The 25796-nt window shown below is 38.4% G+C and overlaps 1 protein-coding gene across 1 annotated transcript in view; it reads left to right on the top strand.

Annotated features, from left to right (window-relative positions):
- Nucleotides 1-25796, top strand: part of LOC122991022 (complexin-2) — a 57340-nt gene that overhangs the window by 27115 nt on the left and 4429 nt on the right. Inside the window, exon 2 of the mRNA XM_044364615.1 lies at nucleotides 11946-12119. Within this exon, the coding sequence (XP_044220550.1) occupies nucleotides 12089-12119 (31 nt within the window). The 5' untranslated portion in view covers nucleotides 11946-12088. The remainder of the gene's footprint in view (nucleotides 1-11945; nucleotides 12120-25796) is intronic.

Below are 25796 nucleotides of genomic sequence, written 5' to 3'. Positions count from 1 at the left end.
TGAGATTTTGCAGTGAATTTTTTTACCTCCTGAATTGCAGACATGGATAATAAAGAATAAAAGAAACCAGGATAAAGACCAACTGCATCTTTTACAAAATCAGTACTACACCAAAACTGAAGGACAAATCATTGGTTCTCAAACTTTTTGAAATAAAGACCAAAAAATTCAGTAACAAAACGGTAACAGGTGTCTCAGTGTTACTTCGGAGGTTCTGCGCAGCACAAGCACAGTTGCGAGCAGTTCTGACCACATCGGGTCGTCTTTTTATTGACCACACACACACGCTTTTACAACATAAACACATTTTTCACTCCTTAACTCTGCTCACTCGCCCGGTGTTTCTGGAGGGCACACAGTCCACTTTTTCAAACAACACAGAATCAATATACAATTATAACAGAGGGCTGGTGTGTCCGTCCTCCTCTTGTTGCTCCAGCGTGTGTGTTTTGTCTTTTTCAGGTCCAGCACGCTACTGCATAAAAAGGAGAGAGTTATTAGACAACAGGTAACACCTGTGCCTATTAGACTAACCCTGGCACTGCTCCCATGAGCCACTCCCACCAATCTGTACCCAAACCAAACCCCACCAGCACAAAAACAAACTGATATAAAAGCCCAGGGTGTCTTTGTCTTTGCTTGTCTTCCAAAATTTAGTCCTTTACATGTTTTGCTGTCAGAATAAATCTCACAAACTTAAATCTTGATAGTGTTACTGCATCAGAGCCCTCTTTATTGATTATTGGTTCCTCGTGAATCAGGTTCATTTAACTTAGGATCTGGCTTTAAAGGGAGGAACTGACCTCCTGTTTGAAAACTAATGGAATAAGATTCCTGGTATAATCTGATCATTTTCAGATTATATTTTGAATTAAATAGCTAAAGAAAATGCCCATAATCCTGTTTGACTTTTGTCAGAGCAGATAACACTAAATTTCATCTATTTAAACACCAGCGTGTCCTCTAATAATGACGGTAATGAGAACAGAAAAAGGTTACATGTCCACCAAAAAAAAGTGAATTTATTTTGGCTCTAGTTTGAGGTCAGGTTTCTGTATACTTTCTGTCATTTGAATCAATATGTTGGGTATTTGATGCGTTAAAGTAAGTTTTTACAAAACATGGCAAATAGTTTGGACATTTTTGGACATTAGGAAATAAATTTGTGATGTATGATGCCCCGAAACACTGATGTAGAAACTTTTTGTGTTTAGAACAGCTTTCATAATCTAAATAAAGCTTTATGTCTGCTGTGTTGTAGCAGTCAGATATAAATGACAGTATAGCTGTACCAAGAATGAAAACATTTTATTTAACCAGGCCGTTTCAGGTCATCCAAAAACAATAAAGGAGTTTTAAATTAAAATGTAATGGCAAAGTTACAATTAGTTAACAAATAAAACATGTGTAATCAAAAATAGCATTTTAGCATTAATATTAGGGATGTGCAGAGAGCCCAGTATTTGTATTTGTATCTGTATTTGTTGAGGCAGCAAAATTATTTGTATTTGTATTCGAATAAAAGTGGAAAGAGGCTTAAAAATCCTTTTTTTTGTTTTTATTACGCTTTTAATTTTAGAAAATTAAAGTGTTACAATAAGCGTTCATGAAGTGTTCCCTTGGGAGCACTTCACTTATCTCTGGCGAACACCCCCAACTCCGGGAGTGATGTCCAAATTAAGAAATGTGCGTCATGTAGCAGGTGGATGTGACTCCCCTCGTTGAGACCTGCTGATAGACGTCACAGTGGAGCAGAGACGAGACACTGAGATAGCGATGTAACCGACCTGCACCCTGCTATTTAACATGTTTTAATTTTTATTTGTATTCGGGCACACCCCTAGTTAATATGTAATGGATACTGTATTATTGTAGTCCTGTGTAAGGCAAGGCGAGTTTATTTGTATAGCACATTTCAACAACAACGCAATTCAAAGTGCTTTACATAAAACATAAAAGGCATCAAGACAGAATGTAAAAGCAACACAAGGCAATGTAAAAAAAGAAAATACAATTAAAAATAGTTAAATTGGAAATAAAAATAAGTTCAAATAGAATAAGACACATGAAACAGTGTAAGATATTAATCAAAAGCCTCAAATTTGATTAGTAGTCTCATGTACCACAGTATTGTGTTCTCTAACTGCTGACAGATAAAGACTGAGTGTCCAGCTGGCGTCATGCTAACCTGGTATAAAAACAGCTCCTGTCAGGGATCCATCTTGGTTCATTCGTCCAGCTCTCAGTATTGATTTTCCCATTCATGTCCGACAGATTGTCCCTAGGGTCAGCTCATCAAACACTGGGTGAAAGGCTAGCTGGGGGCAGAGTGTGTGTGTGTGTGTGTGTGCTGACTGCTACAAATTACTTTTATTTTTAACATCTGTCCTTGAAACTGGTTAAAGGGGACACGAGCCTTTCACCTCTGATTCATCTCGTGTAACTGATTCTCCAAAGAGAGACGTTCTCAGCACTTCAGAGCTCATTAGATGTTTAGTTTCTGTTTTTATAAAGCTTCGTTTTGAGCTTTCTGGGTTACTGAGGTTAAAACGGAGGTAAAGGTTCCTGGAAAGATCAAAAAGATTTATACGAGTGAGTTCCATCTTCACGTATAATTGGCTCCAGGTCAGTGATGATCACTATTATGTCATAGATGTGGTTTACCAATGATGAGAACATTGCATTACACCACTAATGCAGCACAGATGCAGGATGTGGGACCTTTGCAACCACTTCCACTGCACAGACTGTTACAATGCAGCACATTAATTGCAGGGTAAAAACCTTGAATCTTCACAACCCTCAGGAGTAATAAAAAGGGTTGATGATCCTTGTGCATTTGTGAGCTCATTAAAAGACTTTCATGAGCCTGAGAGAACAGGAAATTGTTACTATAATAATTACACCCGAGTTGCAACTAATATTATTTTCAGTTAAAAAACATTTAAAAACTCATCTTCAAATTGTTTGTTTCAAAAATATTCAATTTACTATCACATAAGATCATGAAAAGCAGCAAATCCTCACAAATGACTGTCTGGAACTCGGGGTTGTTTGACATTTTTGCTTTAAAAAAATAATTGAAATGATTCATTCATTATCAAAATAGTTGCCAATTTTTTTCTGTCAATCAACTAATTTTTGCAGCTTGAAATTACACATTAGGGTTTCTCTTTTTTTTTCACCATTTTTGAATGCATGCTGTAAATTTTGTAAAATCTATTTTTATTCCACAGTCTGATAATCCGACTGACTCACTTCATTATTCAGTCTGACATTGTGTTCATGGTAGCTATTTTCTGTTTGGGAGGGATTTTACGTCACCCAAACCTAACTTGTGTCATGATGATTGTAGAAATATTGTGTCTTTATTTTTGTCAGCCGACTTAAAACAATCTGTACAGCTGAGTCGATTTAGATTTTAGTGATTTTTGCCATTTTTCTGCCTCAAGCGCAAGACCACAGGATGAGGATGCTGCCATTCTTAATCCCACCTACATAGCTTGTTGTTAACATACTGTTGGTTTTGGTCTTTTTTATGGGATTTGTTGACAATAAGAAACACATAGAATCATCCTTTAAAGCTAAAAAATGAAGATCAGCAAAAACTGGAGTAATGGGTTTTCGCATGACAACAGCAATATGTTGTTTATTCCATCATCAGAAAAAAGGTAATAGCAACATTGCTTATTGGATCCAGTATGTGATTCTCCGTGCTGGTTGTAACTCCTTTAATGGACCTGTCATCCCTGAACTGAAATCACACACATTTAAGGCTTTCTCTGTCCTTTTTTTCCCCCCTCCTTTCTTCCCTTCCCTCTAACACATTTACTTTGCCTGTCATAAACATGTTCCATTGACAGGCTCATGTCCGCCTTCCCGAGCCGCTCCCATCCCCGTCTCCGGCCGTGAAACTGGGAAACAACTTCCAATTAACTGGATAGGATCAGCGCGCGGTCCTGCCCGGCCCTGATAACATTATCCCAAGTCATGCACCGCTGCCAGCGCTTGGATTATGAAATTAAAAAAAAAAAAAAAAAAAAGGAGAAGAAGAAGAAGAAGAAAGGGTGGTGGAGGATGGAGGGAAAATGGTTGGGTGCTGGGGAATGGGAGATTGGAGGAGGAGGGGGTGGGGGGTGGGGGTTGCCCTTGGGTGCTGTTGTCAGTGATTGTATGGTATATTTGGCCCTGTGTGAAAGGGAGGGTTACGTAAGGTTTTAAAGCCTTGCCACTATCACTGGAATGGAGAAGTTCAGTATGCGGCAGAGCTGCTTCAGCTTCCAGTCCAACGCTAACCGCCCACTGATAAGCTCTTACATAACGAGCCGAGGTTCAGGCCTCTGGTTTCTGACGAGGATGTAAATGGAGGCAGGTGGAGTGACGCTTCTCTGTTTCACATGATAACAGCGTGATGAATTGTTCCGGTCTTTGGCAGATGAAGGAGCTCTTAAGATTGTGCTGCTATGTTTCTGTTGTGTTGGAGAGGTTTCAGTTTGCAGGTAGAGAGTGATGTGGAAGATGACATGAGGAGAGATGAAAACATGCGTGATTAAAATACGCCATGCTCAAGTTTTATGACCCTTGAAATTAAAAATATATTAAAAGGATATTATATTTTATCAGTTATGTTTTAATTAATTTCTAATGAGTAGAAGTGGAGATGTTAGGATTGTGGGATTTTCAATTAATGCAATACCATGACAGATTACTTCTGTGTTTACCCTTTTAAATGCTGCATTACAGTTAAAGGAACCCTGTGGAGTTTTTGACCACTAGTAGCCAGTGTTGGGTAACATTATTTTTTAAAAGAACATGTTATGTTACATTACTGCCACTAAAAAGTAACGTTACTTCCTGGGAAAAGTAGCGCATCAGAGTACTTTTGCATTACCAAAATTGAAAACCCCTTTGCAATTCCTTGGTTATATATATTGTGGTGAGCAACATGGAATGAAAGACAGGAAGCAGTTCTCAGCAATTATTGACATACAACACAGTGGACAGGATCTCAAAAACACTGTAGCAAAATCAGCTGTGGTCAAGAAATGTAACAGCCACCTCACTCATGATTAAAACTGTAAACCAGCACAAAAATGACAATTACCAACGTAAACCACCATGTTCTGAACAGACACGTTACAAACGCTAACAAAAAGTAACATTTGCATTTTGGAACATAAAACAGCAAACTTAACAAACTACCCCGTCCAGCACTAGGCGTGATGTTGCTCGTTACAACAAAAAAGCAATCTGAGTACTCTAATGCATTATCCCCAAAAATGTTTTTCCAAGTATTTCCATGTTTTGTTGAGTGATGCAATACACTTAATACTCAGAAGAAAACTGCTTGCTCGCAAACATTTTTTTGTACATTTTTTTTCAAATGTGTTATTAGGAAGGAAATGAATTCAAAGCAACAATATTGCAACAATAATCCGACTCAGTGCGAGTCCAGGAGCCAACTGTCCAACCAACTGTCAATCACAGCTGTCAATCAATGCCCACACAGCAGACATCAAAGCTACTATAAGTCTTTGAATTTCATTAATGGAGCAATAATTTCCAAAATGATCACCAGCACAGAATTTAGAGATTGAGACCATAATGACTGTAAAAAAAAAAGTGATTGACTTTGTATTTCTAGAGAGAAGTTGAGGCTTTTTCAATGTGAGTTAGTTGGAGCATCTAGCAGCCGTCGGTGGCACTTCTGCACTGGTTTCATCTTCAAGCTGTGGTAGCTGCTGCTTGGTTAGACCTCAAGGACGCACACAATGTGTTTTGGTGAGAAAAACTGAGTGTTAACACATTTTAGGTTGCTGTTTGGTCACCATGGTTTTCTTTCTTGAAAATATCTCGTAAAAGTGTAATACGCTTTTACACTTAAACAAACTGTCACTGTGCTTCAGGAGAGAGCCACAAGAAAATGAATGTTTTGAACAACAAAGTCAACAGAGAAGGCAAAGCAAGTTTATCTGTATGGCACATGTCAACAACAATGCAATTCAAAGTGCTTTACATAAAACATAAAAGGCATCAAGACAAAATGTAAAAGAAACACAATGCATTATAAAAATACAAATTTAAAAGAGTTGAATAGACAATTAAAATACTGGAGAATGAAAATGGCAGTGCAGTGCGATATATGAATCAAAAGGTCCAGATTTGATTTAATAAAAGGCAACAGCAAACAGAAACGTCTTAAGTCTTGATTTCAAAGGACTGACAGTTGCAGCAGATCTCAAGTCTTCTGGGAGTTTGTTCCAGATATGTGGAGAATAAAACTAAACGCTGCTTCTCCAGGTTTAGTTTTGACTCTGGGGACAGAAAGCAGACCTGTCCCAGATGATCAGGGTCAGAGAAGGTTTCATACAGGCCGCATCACTGCTGGGATACAAAGAAACGAAGATAATCGAACATTTATTGTCAAGGATTATGACTTTAACTGAATGCCCTCAATACACAAGTGAGTGTGTGTGTGCCTTTTTTTCCAGATGTCCTTCTCTGACTGCAGCATCTTTCCTTTATTCCATTAGTGTGTCCTTGAGTCTGTTTCTGTAACGATAAGAGAAATGTTCTACTGCCAGACCACAAACACCAGAGGCCACACACACACACACACACACACACACACACACACACACACACTCACACACACACAGCTGTTGTATACTGTGATGTATTTGTATGTATGTAAGATGTAAGACTGTCAAAACCAAAAATTTAGAATCAAAATTAAACCACAGCAGCAAAGTAAAGTTCAATGACAAATACAGAAACAGAAAAAAATAAGATACAACGCACTCAACTCACAATAATATCATGAAAACTGGGTGCTGGATCCTTAAAGTAGTAAATAATGAAAAAGAAAAACTAGGACAGCGCTCCAAATTGACTTTTTTAATTGCCATATGGACGTTTCGGGTGAGACGCCCTTCTTCACCGTGTGTACTGGCAGTTTCACAATCAATAAACACAGGTGGGTTAATTATAGATCTAACAATCTATAATTAACCCACCTCTGTCTTTTTGTGAAAAGTCAATTTGGAGTGCTTGTCCTTGTTTTTCTTTTTCATTAAATACAGAAACATAAAATAATGTCTAATAAAATTATGCTTGAAAATGCAACAGTAAGAAAAACCTCAGAGCAGCAGAAACCTAACATGACGATTTTCTTTTTTTCTGTCAGTTTTCATTCTTGCTATTCCTCTTTTGTTATCCACATGGTAAGAGGGCCACAGTTTCATATTTATGTACATATATTTCCTTTGTTCAGCAGCATAAAGTGTTAAAAAAAAAAGGTATATACAGTACAATAAGTACCATAGCTGAACCGTGGGTGTCTGTGACCTCTGACCTTGCTGAGTGAAAGCTCAGGTGTAGGAGGAGGTATTTCTAAAGGAAATACTGTTACACTGCTTGTACTCTATGTGAAAATCAAGATAATAAAATATATATATATATATATATACTATATATATTCTCTTTATATTTATATGTATTCAAACTACAAGCAACACACACAAAAGTACACACACACTCATTCATAGATGTTCGAACATACACACTTCTCTTCAAGGCTCTTCAGAAAACCGGAATGTGTTTATACATCCTTGTTTAGTACTGATTTAATCTCTAAAATGATCTGATTCATGTCCTTCTTTCAGTTGAGCATAAATTCAGATTAATGACACTGTCGTTTAGTGACACACATGCCTGTATGCACCTATTTTTTGTATGCATACACACAAACACACATTTATGTATACGTGCATAGTTTACTCTCCTCACATAGGTTAAATGTGTAGCGTTTGTGTTTCTCGTATTGTGTGTGAGCATGTATTTGCGTATTTCCCTGTTAATGAAATCTTGTGTGTGGGTGTGTGTTCTCATTTTGTGTGTGTGTGTGTGTGTATGTGTGTGTATGGAAATGAGGTGCTTCACCCCCTGAAGCACTTGGTCACAGTTACAAATGGATTCTCGTCCCACGCGTCCTCGTCTCCCCTGTTGCCTCCCAGAATAAGCTGTGCAGCTCAATCTGCTGTCCCATCCCATCTCATCCCAGCTCTATTCAGCTCTGAAAAATATTGGCGTAGCAAAATGACACCGGGCGCTTTGCGAGGAGAGCGGGGAGGGATCTGCTTCAAAATGGAAATGGTGTTCTGGTTCGCCAGCTGCAATAAATGTGGAGGATTTCATTGTCGTTGACACTAGTGCAGTTTATCAAATAGATACACAGACAGACAGTATACAGTAACACAGTGCAGGGACAACAAGGTGCAATCCTCAATGTGCAGATGTGCTTGAAGCTGCAGTTCCTCTAATGGCCACTGGATGGTGGCTCCAAGAAAAACCCAAATATACTGAAAACAATTCTCTAATGAAACATGAAGGCAATAAATATTCTTCCAAATGAATTAAGGGTCTTTCCACTCCATCCTTAAAGGATCAGGCTGGCATTTGTCTACATTATTCTATTGTCAACAAATCTCATGTGCAGAGCCAAACCAACAATGAACTGATCTATAGCATAATGTATATATCTATACCAAGTACTGTGTGTATATCCAAAGTCTGATATATCCCATTACTCTGTGCTGTAGACCTCCGTTGTTGTCCAAAAACTATTAACAACAAATCAATGAGCCACACTGCTGCACTGGGTGACATGTTCCTTCATTGTGAAGAGTTTGGTCATATTAGTTTGTTTAGAAATGGCTCCAAAGATTAATAACAGTGATCATGTTTTCAGTCTCCAGAGAGTAGTTCTGTGGAAGGTGGATGCCATTGCGTATGTATGCATATTGTACTATATATCAGTGGCCTCTGCCTTACAGAGAACCACTCTCTGGAGACTGAAAACATGCTGTCCATAATCTTCATGTCGAAGGAACATGTCACCCAGTGTAATGGTATAGCTTATTGAAGTGTTTTTAATAGTTTTTGGACAACAAAGGAGGTCTACAGCACATAGGAATAATATATATCAGGCTTTGGATACTCACATAATACTTGTCAGTGAATCAATTCAATGTTGGCTCTGCACATGAGATTTGTTGACAGTAAAAGAACATATTAAATCATCAATCATATGCTTTAACCATGCTAGTAGTATGACTCTAGGGATGGCAATGTCGTTAGCTCCACCACTTTAGTCCAGACTGAAATATCTCAACAACTATTTTTCAATGCTTTGCCATGAATTTGGTACAAACATGCATGATCTTCCACTATAACTCCATCACATGAGTCTGAGGTGATAGCAAGCCTAAACAAAGACATCAGAAAACATCAGAAAGTGGGCTGATGCCTGGAAGGTTGTCTTTGAGCCCAGCAAGTGTAAGGCAATGATCCTGTCCAGAAAGAGGAATCCATCTCATCCTGATCAGCCTGAGCATTACAAATCAAGCTCGGTGAGCAGATGGAAATTCTAGGACGATGCATTGATAGAAAACTCCAGTGGACCAGCTATCAGTCTAACATCTTGGAGCATTGCAGAAGTTGGCCAACAAGCTTGTTTCCTAGAGGCAGAGCCAATGTTTACAACACCCAGGTCAGGAGCATCATGGAGTATTACTGCCATGCCTAGATGAATGCCTCCATGCCAAACCACTCTTAGGCAGCTAGATATCATCTGGAAAAAGGCAATAAATATAATTTGTGTGGATGAAGACTATGTCCTAAAGGATTCTGCCATCACCAAGCTGAGCCATCACAGAGCAGTTGCTGTAACAACTTTTTTTTTCAAGATGCACACTCCCAACCACCCAGAGGTTACCACCAAGCCATGCCTTGTCACTCCCCAGGGCTAACACCAAATGCCTTGACAGGAGCTTTCTCAACTCCACTGTAACAACATGGAACAGCCTTCCCCCTGCTGTCGTCGGATGTGTCATGAGGTGTTCATGCTTTCAAGAAGAGACAGAACAAACATCTCTTCACACAAGACTGCACTCCTAAAGCTCAAGGACTTTCAAATATATACAATTCAGCCTCATATATATTCCTGAGTAGCTGCAGATCAGTGATAGGCTCTCTGGATGGTATTCATGAAGCTTGTATCTGTAAAATCATAAAAAAAGGTCCCCAGAGAACTTCTGATGACTCTAATGACCACCTGACAGTGCTAATGCTCCAGTGAAACAGCAGAGGCAAAACAATGGCTTCTAGTTCCTGAATCGAATGATAGTACAGTATCTTGATATGTTTTTTGTGTCTAACAACCAACCCTTGTCTCTTAAGATGTGATGTTATGTGAGTTTATTTTGCCTTTTGTCTTGACTACATCCTAAAAACATGTTGCTTACTACTTGTTCTTCGGATGTCTACATTTGGTGCTTGTGTTATGATATTTTTTCACATCAAACAATGAACTCCTGTCCCAATCTTTTGAATGGTTGATGGACTGTGAAAACACCAGGGACAACAATGGAATTAAGTCAAGGATTTTATCATGCTATCCCAGACAAAGTCTGGTATGTTGTGTTTCTAAAATGTATTAAGGTATCAATAAACCTAAACCCAAAAACCTAAAACTCACCACATATTCTTCCCAGATTGGCACATCTCATCGACCATACCTTAATTAAAAATGGCATAATGTGACACTAGCTAATTTCCCTTCTTCTGATATGTTTCTTGGTGATGTTTTAAATCACAATTAAATGCTTTTAAGCAGACAGTAGGGCTTAAAGAGAAGTATGTTTTGGATAAGACTCTAATTGCACTTGATTTGATTCAATAAACTACAGTCCACTCACTAAACTGAAATTGCCACATTTAATTCAACCACAACTTCATGGAGAAGAAAGGTGAAACTGACAAAGTGATGTTTTGATAAGAGTGTACACTGTAAGCTGTGAATCCACTTTGCCTTCTTTGCCTGTCACTGACTGTGAAAAAGTAGTGTACATGGTCCTCCGATAGCACCGAGGTTAAGGCGTGGACCATTAGCTGTAATTGATTCAATTCATTCGATTATCAAAATAGTTGTCCATTAATTTTGTCAATCAACTAATCAACTTATCGTAGCAGCTCTATAATAAAGTACACTCTCTGAGCTCGTTTTGCTTACTGCTCATACACTACTCTGTAAATAAACTTCATGTTAATTTTTTTTTATGTTGATATGCACTCAGGCAGTCTTGCAGTACATGAGAATGATATACAAAGTGATTGTATTACACACTGGTATGGAAATGCAGGAAATATCTTCTGAAACTGACACTAATTGTCATAGCTCATGAAATATTAATGAGAGAATATGGATGTGGCTATCTTTTTTTTGTGAAGTGGATTTCCCTTTCAAATAGTGCAAGTGTGTGTTTTTATATACATTAATATGTGTGGATATAAACTCATTTCCTCAATCTGCATCTAAGTGGAAAGTGTGTCATCCATGTGTCGGATGGATCTAAACAGAAAACAACCACATCGTTTCACTTACTGTGAAATATTTATGAGCAGTTAGCAACACAAGATGACTGATCCGTTGGTATTGAGTTACAAACAGATAAGTGACCTGGAGCAAATGGCCATTGATTGATCTACCTGCTTCCCAGAATGGGATTCCTGTCACAGGGCTAAAGAGTGTTAAGAAGATCCCCATTATCTGTTGTTTTAACATCAGCGTGATCTGCTGTCTCACACTCCAAGCTGGACACATTGGTTAAATTGCTTTAGACTCTCTGATGTAAGGCTTTTCAGGAAATGAGGAAAAAAACAACCTTGTTTTTTTTTCCTCCTGTCTTTTCCTTTATTCATATTCTTCTGTTTATTCCAAACAAACCTGAAATGGGTACAGCAGGAAAAGGAAAATCTTTTGTGAACTTGATTCAAGCAAAATTACTGTCGTGCTGTGTCAGTAAATGAAAATGGCTTAACGTCTATTTCAAACTAAGTTTACAGAGGTTGTTTGTTAAATATTTTCCATCTTTTTTCTCTCTCAGGTCCAGCAGAAAGACGCTCTGCATCACCACAGAGGAAGGGGAAAGTGAAAAGGATCGAGACACCCGGAGATCCCAGGCTTGGTGGCTACATGCTCAGATCTCTTTGGCTTTGAGAAGAACAACCGTACGAATCAGCAGGAACCATGGATTTTGTAATGAAACAAGCTTTAGGTGGTAAGTACCCAACTCTAGACCTCTTGTCCATGTGCACCGTAACCTGTCATTGCTCTGACAGTTTTTCCATGTCGCCATCATGTCGGAACAGAAGACTCAGTTGGTTTTCTCCTGGAGATAGTCTGATGTCTGGTAACCCTGTATCTTGTGTTTGTTCCACTGAATTACACATTAGTGTGGTCATTTGAGTCATTTGAACCAGGGATATCAATGACAATTCAAATGCTTAGCTGTTGAATGAATTGCCATTACATTTTGTTCAAACTTCCATGATCCTCAGAGGACGAATCCTACTGATTTTGGTGATCCCCTGACTTTTCCTCTATCTCCATCACGAGGCTGACATTTTTTGTTCAGAATAAAATTTCTCCACAACATGCATTCATGCATTAACATGAATTTTAGTACAGAATATTATGTTCCCTGCAGGATGAATTAGAACAGCTTTGTTAATCATGTAATTTTTCTCATAGTCCCACAATCAAGTCAACATTTGACTTTGTCCAACACTTTGATTTCTGACCAAAGACCTGCAGAACCAATGACATTTATCAACCTCAGCTGCACTTTGTGAGAGGTGTCAATTAGTAGTTTCTAGCATGCTAACATGCTAAGCTAAGATGTTAAACATGGTAAACATTACCTGCTAAACATTAGCATGTTAACATTCAGCTGTGTACAGCCTCACAGAGCTGCTGGTATGGCTGCTGCCACAAAGTAATGGCTATGAAAAAAAGGCAAGTTTGATTTTATATAATAGTTCATACACTTAGGGAAATTTCAAAGTGGTTTATGTGTATTTACAAAAAAGAAAACATTAAAAAAGTAAATCTGAAAGAGAGTGTTAAAGAAAATGTAACCAAATGTACAAAATAACAGACAATCATGGGAAAGATGAATACACATGGTGACAAACACAACATTAGTAGGCAGCAGAGAATAACAGGGTTATAAGACTGCTCTTAAAGACAGTCATTGTTGGGGCACACTGTAGTTCTTCTGGTAATATGTTCCATAAATGTGGCCCAAAAAGGTCCTAATCTATCATGAACACTCATGTCAGAACACAATTTCTGTGTAATTTTTTATGGATAACAGGGTGGATCAGTGGTTAGCACAATGGAAAGCAAAGAGCTGTTGGTCAAATCTCACCAGCCAACTGGGTTGAATCTGACTGAAGTGGCCTCTTTGATCTCAATGTTGCAGGCAGGAGATTTTGAATTTATGAAGCTCTAAAAAGAACTGGTGTGTTTGTGTCTGTCTTGATTTGATATAAACAATTTCATGTAATAAGCTGTAAATGGGGGCAGATCCAGGAATTTTGTGAAAGATTACTAAACATAATAATATATAATAGAGGTCATTAACCATTTCTCATGAACAACTCCACTTGATGATTGTCTGACACTGTGTGTATTTTGATGCAGAAATAACAAATTTGGAGGATTGTCCAGCATTAGTGGAGATATGTACTCTCTAATCATTATCTGGTCTGGTCTGTTTGGTTTTAAAATGGATAAGATGTCAACATTTATATCTGAAACTAGTTATTGAAATGCCCAAATTGTCCATAGTGGACACACAGAGATGAACTTGATCATCCATATTATCCAAATGTTGGACTATTTCTTTCAAGAGCTCTGTTATAGGACGGAATAATTATCAGGATATGATAGATTTTTGCCAAGACGATTGGATTTCTCTTAAAGTCTTGGCCCTGGATTTCATTAGCACCCCAGGTGACTTGTGCATTGGCGGAGATTGGACTCATTCAGTAAGAGCAACATAAAAAAGGCTGTGTGAATGTTCTTGTAAGTGAGGGGCCCCCGGGGGCCAGAGGTCAATGCCTCCTTAAATCAACTCTCTCATCTAGTTTCATCAGCTCAGTGACCACCAGCTAGAATGAAATGAGATTTATTCCTTTATAGCTCGGCCTGCCCTCCTTCTCCCTCCATCCTCCCGACTCTCTCTCATCCCTCATCACTCTTTTATTCCTACTCCTCCCCTTCCTCATTCATCCCTCATCCCCACTTTTTCATTTACTCCTCACAGTTTTCATTCAATCAATTCCTTCTTGGTTTATTCCCTCACTCTCTTTCCTCTTCCAAATTTGCCATTCTCTTAAATCTCCATATCATTTCTCTCCTGTGTTTTCATCTCCCCTTTCTTTCAAGTGAGCATGCTAATGTTGCTAGCTTGTTAGCTGCTCCTGGTCTCATAGCACTAACAAATCAACTTGTGAAAGAAATTGTAACTGTAAAAGTGTAGAAATTTTACAGTTTTTCTTTTTGGTGTAGTTGGGATATGATGTGTGGTCAGATTAAATGCAGAGCAATTTTCAGCTACCCATGTAGCAGCAAATTTGCGCATTGTGGAAGCAAAACAGGTTAAACTAAAACTTGTATTTAAAAGTACCAAGTTCAAATCAAAATAAACACTTTTTCTAAAATGCAAATCCAATTATTTTCAAAAGTATTTGATCACATATTCATTCTTGAATATTGGGAAAATAAGAGAAAGAAAATCTCAAAGCTCCACTCACTAACTTTCTGAGCCCTCAGTTGGTCATTTAGCAAATAAATTTGGCTCAAGTGTCTTCACATGACCTACATGTGGGAAATAAGTGGTCACGTGACCACTTCACATCTTCCATCTGGACCAATCCCTGTGTGTCTGCCTCTTTTATTTTAACACCCTGTTCACACACACTACACAGGCACACGATGAAAAAGGATATGACCTTTTCAAATAGGACTGAAGTGACATTATCAGGTACATTTAATGTGCTGCAGCTGAGCAGTTAATTAGCTATCTAGCTGCTAACTGACGTTAGCGGTGCACTTTTCCCCGATGAATGTTTGTTTGGTGGCTCATTCAACAAGCTAAGCTGCAGGACAAGATGTGTGTTCATGTTTGTAAGTTAGATAAAAAGGAGAATTTAGCAGGAAAGCTAATGTGGGTTGTTGTTCAGAGTCTGTGGCTCTTGTGTTGTGTAGCAGCATGCTATCAAGCTCAGTGTGACCGACTGCTCTGCCTGTGATAGAACGTCACGTTATCACTTTATGCAAGATTTGATTTGCTCTATGGAAACAACTACTTAAGCTTACATAGATGGATATTCCGGTATTCTGTTGAATTCATGTAGAACTAGAGGGCAATGTCATGAAACCAAGAAATGTAGAAATTTCTCCCCTTTGGTTCTGATTTTTCTCAAAGGAAAACATAAGACAAGTGATTTTTATAGAGCACATACATATGCTGTAAATGTAGTAGACAAAAAAAATGCTATTTAATTTCACTTGGACTTTAAGTAGTTGAGTTGGAATAAAAAGCAGCTGTGCTTCCCTTTCCCAAGCGACTCCAAACAAGCACAAGGGGTTATTTTAAGGCTTTCAGTCCAATGTGTCAGAGACTATTGTCATTAAGTTGAAGCTTTGTCAACTTCTCCATGTTGACTCTTGAGTCTTGAATCACAGTGGGTGACACAAGGATGTTATCTGGAGGTTCAATTTGTGATGAATTGCAACATGTTGTGCCTCTGGTAAACGGGGGTAATGACTTCTAGTTTAGGCAGCTTTTCAGCTATCTTGGGGGTGCTGCTTGTTTGCTCAGTCTGAACACCATTGCTTCATCTATGTCTAACTTCATCCATCCATCATTGGGCGGATTAACCTCCTATGAGGCCCTGGGGCAAAAGGTTATTGTTGGGGCCCCTATGACCCCCATTAGTCTATACATGGTAGTACTTCACAGAAAATTGATTCTGATTTTTTTTTAATTCAAAAATGCCAAAAACTCACAGGTACCAGCTCCTCAAATGTGAATATTTGCTCATTTTGCCTGTTTTCTGTCAACATCTTTTTTTTGACCAGCAATTTGAAAATATCAGTTTGGGTTTCAGGGGATAATGATTGGCATTTTTCAATATTTTATACACTAAAACACAATTTAACAACAAATGAGCACAATATAAACTAAAACAAGTAAAGTCTTCAAACCAGATTTTGTCAGAGTTGATATTTTACTCCAGTGGTGAAAATTTCTAACAAATTTGCGAATCATATGATGTAGACCTAAAAAATATGGAGTAAACCTGGGCTTTTTCAGCCTCTGGGAAGCTGACCACTTTGCCTGATTGGTAATCCAGCCTTCCATCCATCCATTCTTCTTTCCCTCCACCTTCTTACAACACCTGCTGTTAGCTATGGATGGGGCAATTTCCTTGCTCTCCACTCCTCTCCCCCTCTCTCTTTTCTAATTCACTCATCCTTCTCTCCCATAGGCTCGTTACTGTTTGCTCTCCTCCACCTTTTTCCATTCAGCTCCCACTATTACTCTATTTTCCATCCATCCATCCTTTTGTACTTTCTGCTTTCTGAGCAGTGCAGGCTTTCTTCTCTTCCTTTAACTCACCCATCCATCCATCCATCCTTCCCTCCATCCATAGCTGGTGCAGGTCTGAGAGCAGCAAAACATTTCTCCATCCAAAGGATTCATTCCTCATACTACCTCCATCCCTCCCTCTGTGCATGTTATAGCCTACTCCATCCCTCCTTCCATCACCCCCTTTGTCCATCTTTGAAGTGTTGTAATTTACCTCCCATAGAGCATCTATTGCTGTGACCTTTTCTCCTGGAGCAGACTGGCATTTATTTCATTGGGACACAGCTGGCCGTCCATAAATATATACAAGCAACCTCACACACACACACACATACAAACACACACACAAAAATCCAGAAATGAAGACATGCACCGCAACCAAAAAATGCTCACGAAATACACACAAGACCATTTTGAGATGAAGTGTGCTCCATCCAATGACGGTGCTGTGTTTAGATAGGTGTGTCAGGGCATCAATCTAACAACAACCCCTGCAGTGTTTCTCATACATAGAGATGACTCAGGTGGCATAACCAAATTGATTTTGCATCAGCCAAAAAACATTTATTTCTAGCAACTTTTTATTTTACTTGTCCATAATATTAACTGTAGGAAAAACAGGTACTTCCATTAAAAAATCAAAATTATTATTATTAATAGTTATTATTAATATTGAGGTTCAAGTTTCATTCTTATCCTTGGAAACAATTTCACCAAAATGCTCAGAAGGAAACAGAAAATATCAATGAACATCAATTGCATGACAAATCCTTCTGCTGGTAAAGACCATGTGATATGATCTAAAGCTCCAGAACAGCTACTAAATGGACCTTGAGATGAGACTTGAACACAAGGAAACTTTATTTTACATATATTTTGTATTCTCACCTATAAACTAATTGCAGAAGTAATTAATTGAAAGTGTACAATTTGAACATTTTCTTTATTGTTGGTATAAATAGTACAAGACTGCATCGTCTTTTTTCTCATAAATTTACTGTGGAAAATATTAGGACATTTTTTCACAGACCTGTAAAATAAAGCGTTTTCTTGTTAAACAGGGGCGAAGGCGTGATTTCAGAAGTAGGTGTAAAACAATTAAGTTAGGCTTTCTTAAAACAGACAAATTAGACAATCAGATATGAGCTGAGTTAAATTTATTGCCATGACAATAAAGGTTGGATATCCTAGTGTTGAATGGTCAGGATACCAGACCAAACTTAACCCAGACAAAGTTATCAGAGTTTCCAACAGTGATGTGTAGCTGAACCATATGTTCCCTTTAAACTCCAAATTTGTTGCATTTTCCTCAAGAAATATAAACTCTGAAATGATTTAATGGGTAGAGCAGGACTTGTGCAAAACTGAGGCCAAAAAAGGACAACAATATGCTCACTGCTGCTCATTAAGGTCTTTTTGTAAACAGTTTTATCTGCAGGTATAATGTAACATCATGAAATGTTTCTCCATGGAAGTAAAAGCATCACATTTAGTTTTAGTGAAATGTAAGTAAATAGACCAGAACCAAGGACTTTTATTTCCTTCTTTTTACTCTAGAATTTATTGATGTATTTTATATATTTTGGAGTAGTTGGTTTGTGAAGGAAAATGTATTCTAGTAAAAAAGTAGTAATCCTAATTTAACACCACAAATATATGTAAACCTGTAAACCTGATTGGATTGACTCTAAATCTTTTTCATCAACATTTGCTTCATATTCAGAGACGGACTGTCATCAATTTAGAAATGAAGTTGTGTGTTCATTATCAGCACAAACACACATTCAGTGTTATTTAATTTAGACACATGTGAGTTAAACAGACAAGACATAACACACACTTGTATACCAAGATAAATGTGCACACAAACACACACACACAGCCGTCTACTCCCTCCAGTTTATCTGCAGTCAAACTTTTATCTAATTTGGCCTGACACACACAACCAGACTGGGCCTCACTAATGTCATTAAATATTGGACATCTCCTGAACATTTCATTGGTGCAGACGGAGCTATAGATTTCAGCTGTGAGCCACAGATTGTTTTTACTGGTTCTATAATTAGAAATTGGATTAATCAGTTTCCATGTTGTGTTGGATTAATCAGTCCAGCACAGCATGATGGATCCATGGAAAAGGCTGTGAACCACGATGTGTAGACACCAAAATAATGCAACAAGTCATTTTACAGACATCAAAGCTGTATGTACTAGGGATTATAGCTCATAAAAGTAAAAAAAAAACTTGTTACTAATTCTAAATTCTAGCATGTAATGATTAGACTCCCTTTGTAAAGTGTATCCTGGTACGTCACTAATTAGTAGGGAAATGCAGAGAGCCCAGTATTTGTATTTGTATCTGTATTTGTTGAGGCAGCAAAATTATTTGTATTTGTATTCGAATAAAGGTGGAAAGAGGCCTAAAAATACTGTTTTTGTTTTTATTACGCTTTTAATTTTAGAAAATTAAAGTGTCAGTGGCTCCAGGAGTGATGTCCAAATTAGGAAATGTGCATCATGTAGCAGGTGGATGTGACACCCCTCGTTGAGACCTGCTGATAGATGTCACAGCGGAGCAGAAGAGAGACACTGAGATAGTGATGTAACCGACCTGCATGCTGGTCTTTGACTTTTTTTTTCTTCCCCAAAATGAATAATTTATAAAATATTTGTATGAAACAAATATTCGTAAGAGACACACTATTTGTGTTTTGCCGAATAACGTATTTGTATTCGGGCACACCCCTAGTATGTACTGTATTGTATGTAGTGGATGGTTGAACTGCTGGTCTCCAATATTTCAACAACTATTGGATTGATGCTGAAATTTCATACAAACATTCAAACGCTACAGAGAATGAGTCCTAATGACTTTGGTGATCCCCTGACTTTTAAACAAGTCACATTTTCTACTTCATTTTATACCTCTATACCTCTAAAATGAATGACTGAGTTTCCATCATCCACGAGAATCAATCAGAATCAATCGCCAATTTGTTTCACTTGATTCATACAGCCTGATATTAGGCTCATATTAGCCCATTTTCAGCTGGGATGGTGGTCAACATGTAAGGTGTATTCTCTTGCTATTTTTTTTTTGACTGTAGCTCGCTGACTTTGTGGGGAGATGACGACTGATGGACTGAAACAGCATCAGTGAGCAAGACCCACAGTCTATGAATCACTGAACATATCAGACCTGTGTGGTGATTCACCGGTCTAGATCCTGGCTAGTTGTAATTGTCTCCTACTCAGAATCACTTATAGTTTCTTTGGGAAAATTGGGGTTCTTTTTGGACTCAGACATTTTCGCCTTGTCTGTATTCTTATGAGTCACTAAAGTCTAAATGGCATCATTCTCACCTTCATTAATCTCCTGCTCAGATAGAAACATCTTGAAGAAAAGGACAGAAGTTCTGGCAGACAAGAAGCAAACTGAAGAGAGAAATGGGATGAAATGATCCACTCTGAAGACACAGTGGCTCAGCTGTGTTTAGACTTTTTTTTATGTTAAATATACCTGAGCATGTTTTTCTGTCTCCTGTGTGTACTCTTGCACAAGGAGCAAAGATCAAGGTTATTTAAATTAGCAAACTGTCAAGGGAGCTTCCAGAGACAGTTAATTTAGCTCTTTGCATGTGAGTGAGCAAATATAAGGTAGAAAAATGGGTATTTGTGTTATTTTGGTGATGAGATGTAACTGATGCGTGTGCTGTCCATTCTTTGTCTCCAGCAAATTGTCCATCAAAACATTTATTTTGTCCCGCAGCATGTTCTGCTTTGGCCAGGATATCAAACACATAAACATTGTGCCTTTTCTCATAAAGGAGCTCATATGAAAGATAATGTTAAGATAATCTCTGAAAGATCGGCATGAACTGATCCTCAGCAGGCGGGTCAAGCTTGCAGTTTCATTTCCTGTGGTTGAGGATAAGAAGGCGAAGACGGTGCAATAACAGGAAGTCATAAGCAGGTTGATTAGTTGACCACAGACTCTAGACAAGGCACACAGGTCTGGGATTTGGGCTGGAACCGGTGACCATCCAGCGACGTAACCACGAAGCCGTCCTGCCCTGCTGCTCAAACGATTTTTCAGGCATTCATGTGACTTATGAGGGAGTAATTTGGCAACGGAGGTCATCCATTATTTAAATGAGTTCCATTTTTCAACCCACTCCCCTCCCCCCATCTCTTACAAATTATCCAGCAGCACCACCATCCATCTGACCGGCTGGAGGGAGAGTCAATGGTCCATGTCTCGTCTTTCTAATTTCCTGTCTTGTGTTCTACTAACCATCTTCACGTTCTCTCATTCTTAAGCTTCCTGTCTTTACCCTTTTTCTATTTTTACACCTGTTCTTCCCAGTTACATTTCCATATTAATAAATGCTGCAGAAAAGCTAAATGTGGATTAAATTTGTCCCCATCAGCTGGATTTAAAGTTTAGAGAGTTTTTAGTTTCCTTAACATGACGTATTTTCTGAGTGAAATAAAATATATGGGTGGGGTAAAGCTACGAAAGGCAAACAATGCACACATACATATGTCATTCACACACACAAAGACAATCTAAAAATACAAATACAGGAATGTTAGAAAGAGTTAAAATACACAAGGATTAATGGCCAACAATATCCAACACCACATATTATAAAGTATTATAGGTTAAAGTCGTTATAGAGGAAATCTATGGGCTTGTAGATAATCTTATATGCTTTTTTTGCGGATTTGTTTACTAGTAAGCTTTACTAGGGATCTTTGTGTTTTGCCAGTAATTTACACCTTGCTATCGGTCCGTGTCCTTATGACAAAGGGATGTAAACCAGCAGATAAAGGTCCAAATTTTTTCAATAAAAGAGGAATAAAGTCTTGTCAATAAATCCTTCACATTTGATTGGATAGATCAAAAGTGGGAGCAGCTTAGCGGATACGGAGCTGTAGACCGCCGGCCTCGATCTTCATCTCCCTTAGCCGTGTTGTTTGATGGGGAGATAGAAGACTAGTGAGGAATTAATAAAATAGTGCACAACCATATTCTTTGGGGAAAAAAACATATATGCCAAGATGAGCCATCAAAAATATTGAAAAGTTTCACAGGGATTTGTCATATAAAAACACTCAAAATGTATTTTTTCATGTATATTCAAAAGGATAGAAATGAACAATTAACACAGGGACACAGGATTAGAACTTGTTAGAACTTAAAAATGTTTTATTTTAATTCATTCATCCTTTAAGCAAATAAACCTCCTTATTTCAGAGTTGATCTACAGCAGAATCAGACCATGTCCACACTACGTGAGTGAAATCTGATTTGGTCGTCTGTTTACAATAAGCTGGTGTTTTTTTTATGCAACTTTTTGGTTTATCCGCTCAGCATCTTCATGAAAAGTTCCATCTTTGGGTGCAAACAATGCCAGCTTAGTGTGAACAGAAGGACAAACCAGAGAGGTAAAGATGCCTTTTCAGTCACAATTCATCAGAAAAAAAAGGAAATGCACTTTTGAATTTTTTATGGCAGATTTAATGTTCATACATCACCACCGTTTCTTGGAGGCTGTGGACAAAACATTGAGTGCAAATGTCACGATGGCATAATTTAATATATTTTGCAAATGAGTTTCAACCGCAACTTCTCTCAAGTTTCCTTCTGAAAAAAAAGGATTTGGAGTTTGGAGTTTTCATCCAGTTTTTTCATGCAGTGTTTCATCAAAACATTTCCTGGCAACCTGTATCTCCTTCCTGCATTTCTTCCTATTTTTCCTCTTGCTCTTACATCGTCTTTATCTCTGTTTAAAATCTCTCAGCTTTGCTTCCCTCGCTGCTCACCAGACAGTAGAAATCAGCCTTCCAGCAGTGAGGGCGAGGTGCAGAGTCCCAGCAGTTCAGAAATGCTAAGATAAATATTATATGACATCTTCTGGTTGAAGAGACACTGTCTTCGCTCTGTGGCCTCGGCTCGTCATGATACAGTTTATTTAACCTTTTCATATCCAGAGAGGCTTCGCTGATCGAGCAACACTAACAAGATTCACTAGGAAATGTCCTACCTCCTCTCTTGCTGTCTGTCGCTGAGCTGTTAAACTCACGCATCATAACTTTGGGGAACCTTTCATTCAGTAACAGGTGTAATTGTTAAAACAAAGCAGCAAAAAGGCCAATTGTGATTATTTTTAGTCATACTCTTGAAAATATAAGTCTCACTTTCAACCACTGTGGAGTTATTTTCATTCTCAGCAGCTAGAACTACTTCTTTAAAAAAGCTACGCAGCCTAAATTGGCTCAGTTAGATGTAATCACAAGTTTCTGTACTCGCCACTAATATCTCTCCACATACAGTGAAGACAGTTATACTCTTCATCCCTTAATCAGCTTTAACTAAGTTTAAATCAATCATATCTAACCACGGGGGCTCTCTGTCTGTCTGTTTTGAGGCGTCTGTTAAAGCGTTCGAGGAGCCGTGTTGTAACCATCATGCCACCGTATCTCCGCCTCTTCAAATTTGAGAGCTTTTGTTGCATTAAAACGCCTGCGGCACAAAGACATGGCCCACGGAAACAGCAAATGAAGTAATGAGCGATTGAATGCACAATAACGAGGACTGGGGCCGTTTGAGCACTTAGCCTTGAATTGCCCACCTTTTGTGTGCAGAGCAATCTGCAAGCTAGCCTCTAATGGACTGACGGAGGAGGTGGAGGTGGAAGGTGGAGGAGGGAGACGGGGGACGAGAAGCAAAGCAAAGGAAACGGGGAGGATAGATGAGTCCTTGCAGCACTGTTATCACTGATGGTTGTGTGACAGAATCGAACGCAGGAAAGAAATGAAAGAAATGGAAATAAAGAAAGAGGAAAAAAATGAAACAGAAGAGGGGAATAAGTAAAGAAATGAAGAGGAGTTGATAATAAAAGAGGAGTAAGTCTGTAGATAATCAAATTTAGAAGAGTTTAGAAGAAGGAAACTGTGGGGGAGGGAAGAGGAACAGTAGAGGACAGATGAGAAGGACGGAGGAGGATGGATAGATGAGGGGAGGGAACACGTGAAGGGTAAAACACTGATGGGTCAAAGAGAAAACGGTCTACCTCTCTGGAGAGTAGAGTTATAATGATGGTCCCATTTCATTAACTATCTGCAGCCTTTCGTTTTCCTCTGGTTTACCAAGATCATTTATGTCTCAGAGGTCCCATTTATACAGCGCACATAGATATTCCCCTGCTCTCAGCTCCAAGCCCATTGGTCCCTTCACTGGTGATGTAAATCTGCAAAAACGACCCACAATTATATAGTCTAATTTTTTTAAAAAAAGGCTCTGTAATTTCTTAAAACTGCTGGGCACTGTAGGTTTTCGCAAATGTTACTCAAAAAGGAGAAAACGGTGCATTTGTTTGGGACTATTTTCAGTGGCGGATGAATCCACATTCGGTGCTCTAGTGAGTATTTCTGGCATCAGGACGGTGTGTGTGTGTGTTCACAGTAATGAAGGGTCATAGTAAGTCTTTTTTTTTTTTCTTGCACAAATGTCACATTCATGGTTTCCAGCTTCTTCACTGTGAAGATTTGCTGCTTTTCTTTTGGTTTTAGACTGTTGGTCAGAAAAAAAAAGCAGTTTGAAAATGTCACCCAGGGCTTTAGGAGATGGTGATGAGCACGATTTTCTGACATTTTTAATCAATCGACAAAATAATCAACAGATCGATAATGAAAAAACAAACAAACAAACAAAAAGAAAATGCTAGTGCGAGCTGTAAGAAGATACTTTTTGTTAGTAAATCTTTGTGTTATAGGTTATAAACCTCTTTACAGGAAGACTACAAACAACTGTGCAAATACATTTTATTTTTATCATTTTATTATTTTTGTCATATAGAGTTTCACACCATAATTAATTGTAGTGAAAACTACCAAGCTCTTAAAGGACGTTAGCGTAGTTAGCAATGACAGGGGAAAAGATAATGTGGTTTTGAAAAGATGCAGCATTCATTCATGGACTTTCTGAAAAAATAACCACAAGGATTCCCTGACACAGTTTCTGCTTTAAAAATATAAAGCACTGACTGAAGTTATCTGAGGACCAGCTGTGCACCACTAGCACATTTATCATGTATTTGTCTATATTTTATTGTTCTTAAATGTCCTTTTTGATTTACACATTTTGCATTGGCGCATTTGTGTGTGTGTGTTCATTTGTTGTCTCGGTTGTGTGTTGTTCATTTGATAGTGGACGTAAAAACAGAATTCCAAGAATTATGGAAAAATGGGAATTGTTGTATCACAACTGGAAATATTGTGCAAAAAGTAGCACAAATCAATGTTAGTGTGTTTTTGCACACAGTACATCTGTGCATCTTTACTCACAACGCTGTGTGACATGACAAGCACACAGTTCCACCACATACGGTGTGTGTTTGTGTGTTTTAACACAATGAAGCATCCACAGCGGACAGTCTGACCTTAACCCGGCTCCCCTGTGAGTGCCCACCCCTCACCCCTACCCCTACCCCTCCCACCAGCTGAGTGATAATTTGTCATCTTCAGGTTTGCTGCCACCACACAGCACTGCAGGGCAATTAGGGCCGCTGTTTGAGTCCGCTGCAGAGCCACAGGACCAGCCACCCCTGGGTTCACAAACCCCAGATGGAACCGCAGAGTCCTTACAGTCACATTTACTCTGGTTCTCGGAAATGTTCTCTTTAAGCTCCTGTGTGCTTTAAGAGGCAGTAAGTCAGATTTTTACTGCCAACATTAAACATTAAATGACCACAATATATCTGTGAAGGTTGATAGGGTTAGTAATCAATGGCAATAACAGAACCGTTAATGACTTTAGCTTTCAGAAGTAACTTTCAGTCCTTTAATGTTCTCAGAATAAAACCTCCACACTGAAGTCAGTGAAGGAACCAGACTAATAACAGCACTCTGCCTCTGTTTATTTAATTTCAATCCAATCACAGTCACTAATTGACTATTCTAGAAAAAATCCAATTAACCAGTTCAGTCAAATTAACAGTTTAATTATCAAACAAACAATTATCAAACAACTGCAGGAGTTTCTGAAGGCTCGTGTTTTTCTGCAACGGAGGAAATAAATTCAGTGAAAATGAGTTAAAACCATCTTGTGAGTCTGTTTATTTGCTGTGTTGCATGTGCATGTAGTAACCGGCCATGTGGGTAGTTAATTACAGAACGGGCATTACAGCTGTTTGGCTGTAGTATAATTCCTGCCTTGTTTTTACAACTAGTGTGGAAAACAACATAAAGTGTGTCATGAGGGTGACATTAGAGTTAAGGCCTTGTTGT

This window comes from Thunnus albacares, chromosome 10, assembly GCF_914725855.1.
Source record: "Thunnus albacares chromosome 10, fThuAlb1.1, whole genome shotgun sequence".
Classification (NCBI taxonomy): Eukaryota; Metazoa; Chordata; class Actinopteri; order Scombriformes; family Scombridae; genus Thunnus; species Thunnus albacares.
This window is presented reverse-complemented; position numbering and strand designations above follow the sequence as displayed.